We start from the raw sequence: 9,860 nt of genomic DNA, 5'->3' as shown, positions 1-9,860 counted from the left end.
AAAGGGAGGGCGAGATGGGCAAGAGGTCAGAATCAGAAGAGCCATGGAAATCCTGGCTGGCTGTAAGGTTGATGAACGTTTTAAAGAAGATTGCAAGTATATTGTGCCTTGCACAATCTCAGGATGTCCCAAAGTGCTTTAACTGAAGTCCTTTTGATATGTATTCACTGTTCGACTGTTAATTTATGCTTAGCAAGATACGAGAAAACAGTAGTGTGATAATGGCAGGTGATCTGCTTTACAATGTTTGCAGAAAGAGTTCCTCTCTTCTTCGACGTAGTTCTATCGGATCTTTTCCATCCACCTAAAAGCGAAGACAAGATGATTGCATCTACTAGCAGATAAGGAGCAGAAGCCCAAATCAAGGAAGTTGACTGAGGATTAATGAAAAGGTTTATCCTTCCTGTTCACCTGTCACAGTATCCCAAAGTGCCATCAGATTCATTGATCATTTTTTTAAGGGAGTATCCTCAGTGTCCCAATTTGAAGATGGGACTCAACCTGATACTGTTATGAATGAACCCACTTAGGAAAGATCAACTTTCTTTTATTTCACAATGTTTTGCAGGCATGTTAGGTTTGTTACTTAGACCATAAGACATAGGAGGAGAATTAAGCCATTTGGCCCATGGAGTCTGCTCTGATGTTCGATCATGATTGATATGTTTCTCAATCCCATTCTCCTACCTTCTTTTTGTAACCCTTGATTCCCTTACCAATCAGGAACCTATCTATCTCTTTCTTAAATACACCCAAAGATTTGGCCTCCCCAGCCCTCTGTGGCAACGAGTTCTACAGATTAACCACCCTGGCTGAAGAAATTCCTCCTCATCTCAGTTTTTAAGGGTCACTCTGAGGCTATGCCCTCAGGTCCTAGTCTCTCCTACCAGTGGAAGCATCTTCTCCATGTCCACTTTATCCAACCAATCAATATTCCATAAGTTTCAAATAGATACCCCCCATCATTCTAAACTTCATTGAGTTACAGACCCAGAGTCCTCGACCACCCGTCATATGTCAAGGCCTTCATACCCAGGATAATTCTTATAAACCTCCTCTAGACCCCTCCAACGCCAGCACATCCTTAGATATGGGTTTAAAAATGCTCACAACATTCGAAATAGGGTCTGATCAGTACCTTATACAGCCTGAGCAGTGTATTTCTGCTTGTGTATTCTAGCCCTTTTGAAATGAGTGCTAAAATTGCTTTTGCCTTCCTAATTGCCAACTGAGGGCAGGTTTCTGTAATGCAACCCATTCAAATTGCAGAAAGAAATGATGAAACAGGAGAGGGATTCACAAATTACCTTCTCAAAAACTTGTTTGAACTGTCAACAGTTTTACATTTATACCATTTTACCTTACAACTAGCATAAAAAATTGACAATAAATTTCACACAGTGTTCTTTTGAAACATGAGTAGTATTTATTTCATGAATATTTAAGTCTGCAGTTTTTTTCCTCTTCTTAATGACTGGCTGCATTTACTGAGGTTGATTTTCCAAAAGTACCTTTGGAGTTATGAGTTTAATGTCATCCATCTTGACCCATTGTCATTTTATTTTCTCTTCAGTACTGCTTCACTTGTTCTGAGCTGTGGAGGTACAGGAGGAATTACTGAATCCAGGAAGAGTCGATATCCTCTCTGGCCAGAGTGGAATGAAGCGGATGTGAATGCTGAGAAATGGGACTTATCCAAAACAGTTAAAGAAAAGGACAAAGCTGGTAAAAGTCCAAGTCTGGTCAGTCCATTAACTACATCAGTATGTTTTGTTTAAAAAAAATCATAATTTCCCTTTTACTGCTGATACTTAACATCTGAGTCTTAATCACATATGTTGTATACCCAGACAGTTTCATTAGTTATCCTTAGATGTAGCTGATTTTGGCATGTCAGGAGTTGAACATATCCATTTTGAAACTTCTAATAGTCAACCCAGTTGCTGCTGCAGGCTTTTCCTTGATTCAAGAATGAAGCCTTCTCAGGATAGATCTTCTGCCATTCGTCTTCATGTGCTTGAGCAAACTAATTTTCGACCCTCAGATCTTTTGGCATTTCATGTTGATGGTGGTGGGATCTGGAGTGCAGGATTTTCTCCCTTTTCTTTCCTACTGTGCTACTGTTGTCCCTCATCATCAAGACGTGACTCAAAGCATCATACAGTTTGATGGATAAGTTATTGCCATTTTGAATGATTGGTAACAAGTTCCACCCAGTTATTATCAATGTTGCTAAGGTTAAAGGAGAGCTTCAGAACGTTTTTGGAGCATTTTCTTTGTCCTCCCCTGAAATGTTGACCATTTGAGAGGTGAGCTAATACTGTCACCAAAGGGCAAAGTTGATCTTTGAGGTAAATAGCCACTGTCGGGTAGATTGTAAATGGTAAGAGGCTTCACACATCTTTGTTTGACCCCAAGCGAATTTTGAAGGTGTCTGCTTCAAAACTCCCAATCAAGATAGTTGCCGTCATATCATCATTTAGTGATTGCAGAATTGAGATGAAGTTTCTTGGACTTTTGGAATGCAATCCACAGAACCTCATGTGAATCAAATACTGAACCACTGAATCAAATACTTTGGTCAGGTCAATGAAAGTAGTCAAGAATTCCTGTTATTGTCAGTTTTCTTGTCTGTCAAGGAAGACTGTGTTCAAGGTTTCTCTGGGAGGTCGAAAACCACATTGTGTCTCTGGGATGACTTCTTGTGCTACAGGAAGTATGTGATTGAGAAGATTGCATGTTAAGGTTTTCTTTGTGATTGACAAGAATGAAATACCTTGATAGCTAACACAGAATAATTTATCTCCCTTCTTAAAGATAGTTATAATTATTGCATTTCTGAAGTAGGTGTGAAGAAGGTCATTATCCTCCCAAATCTGTAAGATGAGTGCTTGTAGTCATAGAAACATACAGAGAAACATAGAAGAAAGGAGCAGGAGGAGGCCACTCAATCCTCTGAGCCTACTCTGCTAATCATCACAATCATGGCTGATTATCCAACTCAATACTCTTATCCTGCTTTCTCCCCACAACCTTTGATCCCATTTGCCCCAGTGCTATTTCTAGCCGTCTCTTGAATACATTCAATGTTTTGGTATCAACTTCTTCCTGTGGTGATGAATTCCACAGGCTCACCACTCTTTGGATAAAGAAATGTCTCCTCACCTCCATCCTAAATGGTCTAGCCCAAATCCTCAGACTGTGACTCCTGGTTCTGGACAAACCGACCATCGAGAATATCCTCCCTGCATCTACTCTGTCTAGTCCTGTTAGAATTTTATAAGTCTTTATGAGATGTGATGTGAGCAAATATCTATCATCTTTTAAGACTGTAACTGGAATACAGTTAGAGCCAAGACTTTATTGTTTTCCATTGTTTCATTGTTTGATTGCTTGTTGTGTGACCCCCATGACTTCTTACCAAAGAGAGTTGGATACAGCCTGGACAATATCAGCTGGCATCATGAGTCAACCAGATTTGTGGGCTGATGAGTTTTTGAAAATGTTCTTCCTAGCATTTGTTGGGTGGTGTTGTCATCTTTAAGAAGCAAAACACAATTCTGTGAGTGAAAGGGATTTTGTAGAGGTGACTGAGAGGTGAACACTACTGCCGCTTTCACAGGCTACTCATGCCATACTTGGCGAAAGCTGGTTACAATCTACAATGACTATTACGAGGGGACATAATTTTAAGGTAATTGGAGGAAGGTATAGGGGAGATGTCAGAGGTAGGTTCTTTAAACAGAGAGTGGTGGGCGTGTGGAATGTGCTGCCGGCAGTGGTAGTGGAGTCAGATACTTTAGAGACTTAAAAGCGACTCTTGGATAGGCACATGGAGGATAGTAAAATGTAGGGTATGCAGGGTAGATTGATCTTCGTAGCATAATAGGTCGGCACAACATTGAGGGCCGAAGGGCCTGTATTGTGCTGTGCTGTTCTATGTTCTATGTTCTAATTCCAGACACAGGTCACACAGGCACAGAGGGCAGTAAGTTTCACATCTGCAAAATATCCTCAGGTTCAGGGCATCAGTGACTACTTCTACTTGGTTCAGCAATGCACCCACTGAGTGCCTAGTAAAAATTTCTCATTGCTCAATTGATCTGCGACCACACCACAACAGAAGTTGATCTCTGTAGCATGCTTTAATGAGGGTGCACTTGTGAAATATGACAATTCTTGCTCTCGTGTCACTGCTTCCAGTGGTTGTCTTGGCGCTGCCAGAATCTTTCCATTCCCCTTCACATCAGAACTTATGGGACACTGAAAGGAATGAAAACCAGCATTTCTGAAGCTTCTAAATGCAGCTTTAGTATGCTGCCAGATAGGATGAAGTGCCCTGAATCTGCCTATTTTTTAGATTGCAAAATCTATCCAACTTGTCCATCAAGAATGCCCATCTTGGCAGGAGCAGGGGTGAGGGGCTGGAAAATTCCATAACTCCCTGATTCATGCAAATGTCAAATGTGAGACTTCTCTCCTCAACAGCACCATTATCAGTGGGTCATAACTCCATTTTTTTCCTAGGATAAGAGATAAGGCACTCCTTGTCCCTACCACCAATGCTATTGGCTAATTGACATAGGAAACTGCACATATCAGCTTTGACATATCCTAAATATTGCATTGGCTCTGAGTTTTGAAGGAGCAGTAGGTAACCTGAGCACAAGTTCCTGCCATGTTCAGGAGCAACTTCCATCCTCAGACTCTGCAAATGGTGTACCTGCAGGGATTGAGTTCCTAGGGGCTTGGCATGAGAGTCAGACATAGCATTCACTTTGCTAGAAAAATTAAGGAAATTGATCCTTTTCTGCTCCGACCTAAGTTCCTCCTCACCATACTTTTCTGCTAATGATCTCATCAACCTCTAGCCAGACAAGCTTGGGTGGGAGGGTGGCCTTCTCCTGTTACCCTCTGGAACAACGCCCTTCTTTCTCACCCTTACTTCCTCAAGTTGTGTGTCAGCTCTATGCCTGGTGCCATCCCTCTGCCTTTCCTCTCCTACCACTTCTACTTAATTCATTTAATAAAGTGACTGCACAATAATAGCCAGATAACAATAGTGTGTTCAAATCAAGTGCCACTCACTAAACCCTACCTCCATTCTCTGCCCCCCTCCCCTGCCCCCAGGCTACTAATTGGCCACTCAGTCCACCATCCAGTGAATTAGCAGTCTACCTCTGTCAACATTTGAGGGCTGTAACTACATCCTCCAAAGATGGAGCCGTGACCTAGAAATTGTGCAAATAATGTGCAAAAGAAGTGAAGGTGAAGTGAGAAAAAAACTTTTTCACACAGTAGGTAGTTAGGGTATGGAATGCAGTGCCTGGAAATGTGATAGAGGCATGTTCAATTAAGGCAATAACTCATTGAGGCTTCTTTAATTTCATTTTTCAAACTGGACAAAGATTTGTGCATAGGAATAGTACCAAGGCCATGTGATACACCTTCCTGACTTGATCTCTTATCACCATAGTTTCATTGACACTGTGTCAACATCTTCAACCTCCTTCCCTAACAACACTGTGTGTATCATTTTTGAGTATCTTCACCACACAAAGTGGAGCAGTTGAAGAAGGCGGCTTATGACCATCTGTTCAAATGTAGCTAAGGAGGAACAATAAATGTTATCTGTGAAACTCACATCTGACAATAGTTAAATATTTTGTTAAAGAAAATCTTTCTGAGTTAAGATTTGAATGTCTGTTATTTTATACTATTTTAAATGAGATTAGTTTTGGACAGGGAATCAATTCTGATCGTAATAACTTCGTTAGATCAAATGTATATGATGCCAACCTTCTCTTACCCAAACAGAAGATATTTTCTGAGACAACAAGGTGTAGAGCTGGATGAACACAGCAGGCCACCTATCTTCTCCTTTATCCATCTTCTATCCGCCTCCCCCTTTCTCCCTATTTATTTCAGAATCCCCTTCCCCTCTCCCATTTCTGAAGAAGGGTCTAGACCCAAAACGTCAGCTTTCCTGCTTCCCTAACTCCCCAGCTACACTCACCTTTAATGGCTCCAACCCTGCCTCCTTGACCTGTCTGTCTCCTCTCCACCTATCTTCTCTTTTATCCATCTTCTATCCACCTCCCCCTTTCTCCCTATTTATTTCAGAAACCCCTTCCCCTCCCCCATTTCTGAAGAAGGTCTAGACCCAAAACGTCAGCTTTCCTGCTCTTGGCCTGCTCTACACCTTGTTGTCTCAGATTCTCCAGCATCGGCAGTTCCTACTATCTCTGTAAGAAGATATTTTCTTTTATTTTTCATGTAATGTGGGCATTGCTGGCCAGATTCTCTGTCTGCTATGACAAGATCTGAACTCTTGTCCCTAAAACTTTCTGGATTATTAGACCAGTGAAATTATGACTATGCCACTGCCTCCTGCAAATATATGACTACATGCTCGAGGTTAAAACTACAGAACAAATTCTTTGAAGCAGACATGTAGATGAAAACCTATAAGTTGCAAATGATATTGTTTCTAAATTTACAAAATTAAAGTCAATTATTGGTCCCGATTTTCATGCCTCTTTCCATGATAAAACAGATGGGGTATGGGGCTGGGAGTCAGCAAAAGTGTGGATGAGACTTGTAGTTTTGCCACTCTAATCATGCACTGGTAAAGGATGCATGCATGATTTATAAAAGGATTAACTCTATCGGAGTTCTACACAGGACACTTGACCTTGTTTGATTGACATCTTTATGTGATTCAAATAAGTTATGTTTCTATGATTTCTAGTGTTAGTGTATGTTTGCACAACTTTAATTGGTGTGAAGTGGCTACAACTTTTGTTGTCATACTTTAAAGATCAGTTTGATGGACACTTCCTTAGGATTATAGGAACATAATTTTTTCTGAAGAATTATGAATAGGTGTTTTTGTTTTCTGAGCAGCTTCATGCATGCCATTTTTACTGTAGGGTTCATTGCTTCTGGCAAATTAACATGGAAGGCCCTGTGAATTGCAGAGTGTGAGGGTCATTGGGAGGCACGAATGGACATCAAATTGGCTTCAGAAGTGGGTGGGGAACTGGAGCAATGAGTGTTAGAGTGCTTAAAATGTAACCAAACAACTGGAAGAAGTACCAGAGTACTGAGACAGCTTTTTAGTCAGACCATACAAATTCTTGTCTATATCTGTAACTGCCTCTGTCCTGCTCCCAAGGATGGCTAGCTGAACTCCATCCTGCATCTGCTCGCCCTTTCTCCCAAAGCAAAAATTGCACCATTTGTGGGCCTTTCCACTTAGATAGGGACAGCAAGGTGGGAAATTTCCAAATTTGAGCTACCTCTCAGTTGTAATAATCGGGGTCCTTGTCTTTGAAGATTTGCGTAGAATAATTTTAATTTAAAAAACATCATTCATGGGATATGAGCATTACTGCTAGGCTAGCATATTTTGGCCATCCTTAATTAAGAGTCAACCACATTTTCTGTAGGTTTGGAGTCACATATAGACCAAGATGGCAGTTTCCTTCACATAAGGATGCCAGTGAAGCAGCTGGGTTTTCTCTACAATCGACAGGAGTTTCACGTTCGCCATTAGATTTTTAATTTCAAATTTTTTAATTGAATTTTGGCACCATGGCAGGTAGTGGAATTTGAACCCTGGTCTCTGTATTAATGGTATAGCAATAATACCCCCAGCCATCGCCTTCCCAATGGATTAGGTTATCTCAAGTATAGTTTTGGTACATGGCAGCTATCAAAAATGACATTTCAGGATGTCATTTTATCAAGATCAGTTCATATGCAGCATTATTATGATTCATTAAAACCTCAGAAATAATTAATTGAGATGGGATGCAACATTTAAATGTGACGAGGACGAGTCAGTGTCTTCAGAAGAAGAAATGACTAATGTGCCAAAATCACGAATTCACATGCTGTTTTCAGGTATGAAAAGTAAAGCTCTAAATGCTGCTGATGATTTTCTTTTTACTATGTTTAGAATATGTTTTTCTATTAGGAAGGTACAAGATCACTAGGTTCCTAATTTCAAAAGTATTATTAAATTTACGAGCAATGAATAAGCTACATTGAGTGCACTTTTACCTTCTGAACCATCACCACAGTTGAATCATCCATTTCTTTTTAATTACAGAGATGTTTACATAACCTTGACCCTTTTCTCCTGCCTCCTCTGAGTCTGAAAAGGTTCAAAACCTGGTTAAGTGGTTTATGAAACTAGGTATCAAATCTGACTTGATGGATCTCTTCTGTGGGAGACGATGGGCAAATGGAATATTGCTAGACGATTAATCCAAAAACTCAGCCAATGTTATGGGAATTCAGATTCAAATCCTGCCATATCAGTTGGTGCAATTTGAATTCCATAAGTATCTGGAATTAATTACCTAATGACAACAATGAAACCAGTGCCAATTGTTGGGAAAAACCCATTTTGGGAAGGAATTCTGCCATCCTCACGTCTGGCCTACATGTGATTCCATACCCATATCAATATGGTTGATTCTCAACTGCCCTCTAAAATATCACTCAGTTGTGTCAATTTTGATAGACTTTCAAAAAAATAAATTCAACCAGACAGACTACCTAGCATTGACCTGCGCACTGGAAAAGACAACAGCAGAAACAGGTCTGTCGATCCTGCAAAGTCCTCCTTACTAACCTCCGGGGGCTATAGTGCCGAAATCAAGTGAGCTGTCTCACAGACAAGTCAAGCAACAGCCTGACATAGTCATACTTACAAAATCGTACTTGACAAACATTTTTGCAGACATCATCATGACCGTTCTTGGATATGTATTGTCCCACCGGCAGGACAGACACAGAAGAGCTGGTGGCATATTGATATACAGTCGAGAGGGAGTTGTCCTGGGAGTCCTCAACATTGACTCCAAACCCCATGAAGTCTAATGGTACCAGGTTAAACATGGGCAAGAAAAGTTCCTGCTGATAACTACAAACCATTCCCCCTCAGGTGATGAATCCATTCTTGTCCATGTCAAACAACACTTGAAGGGAGCACCGAGGATGGCAATATTGCAGAATGTACTCTGGATGGGGTATTCAATGTCCACTACTGAGTGGCTTGGCAGCGACACTACTGTTCAAGTAGTCGGCTCCTATAGGACATAGATGCAAGATTGGGTCTGCAGCAGGTGGCAAGGGAACCATCACAAAGGAAAAACATGAAATAACAATAGAAATCGCTGGAGAAACTAAGCACATCTGGCAGCAGAGATAGTAAGAACTGCAGATGCTACAGAATCTGAGATAACAAGATTGTAGAGCTGGATGAACACAGCAGGCCAAGCAGCATCAGAGGAGCAGGAAGGCTGACGTTTCGGGCCTAGACCCTTCTTCAGAAATGGCAGCATTTGTGGAGAGAGAGTAGAGTTAATATTTCAGGTCTTGTGACCCTTCTTCAGAACTGAGGGAAAAACATACTTGACCTCATCCTTACCAATCTGCCTGCTGCAGATGCATCTGTCCATGATGGTATCAGTAAGAGTGCATGTCTATGCAGTGAACCACAGGAGCTGGGTGGGATCCTAAATGAATATCTTGCATCAGTATTTATTGTGGAGAAAGAGATGGAAGATAGGGAACTCGGAAATAAATACTGATGTCTTGACAAGATTCGACGTTACAGAAGAGGACGTGCTGACGCAAACCAGAATGGTATGCTCCCCACTTGCCCAGATGAGTGCAGCTCCAAATATTATGTTAGCCCCCAGCTTGTATTACAAACTCCTGGGAATTACCTCTTCATTGAAACATTACAAGTGCTGACTATTATGTTTTTGATGCGGTGAAATGAAGTCAGTATTTAACATAAGCTCTTGTGCATGTAGCATTTGGTCCAAAGTGGGACTCCACTA

General features: G+C 41.0%; 1 protein-coding gene across 1 annotated transcript in view; it reads left to right on the top strand.

Annotated features, from left to right (window-relative positions):
* Positions 1 to 14: 14 nt before the first annotated feature.
* adgb (androglobin) overlaps positions 15 to 9,860 on the top strand; it is a 179,491-nt gene continuing 169,645 nt past the window's right edge. Inside the window, exons 1-2 of the mRNA XM_048600925.1 lie at positions 15 to 25; positions 1,574 to 1,742. Coding sequence (XP_048456882.1) covers positions 15 to 25; positions 1,574 to 1,742 — 180 coding nt within the window. The remainder of the gene's footprint in view (positions 26 to 1,573; positions 1,743 to 9,860) is intronic.

This window comes from Rhincodon typus, chromosome 9 (genome assembly GCF_021869965.1).
Source record: "Rhincodon typus isolate 14 chromosome 9, sRhiTyp1.1, whole genome shotgun sequence".
Taxonomy (NCBI): Eukaryota; Metazoa; Chordata; class Chondrichthyes; order Orectolobiformes; family Rhincodontidae; genus Rhincodon; species Rhincodon typus.
Note: the sequence above shows the minus strand (reverse complement) of the source record. Positions and strands in the feature narration are given on the sequence as shown.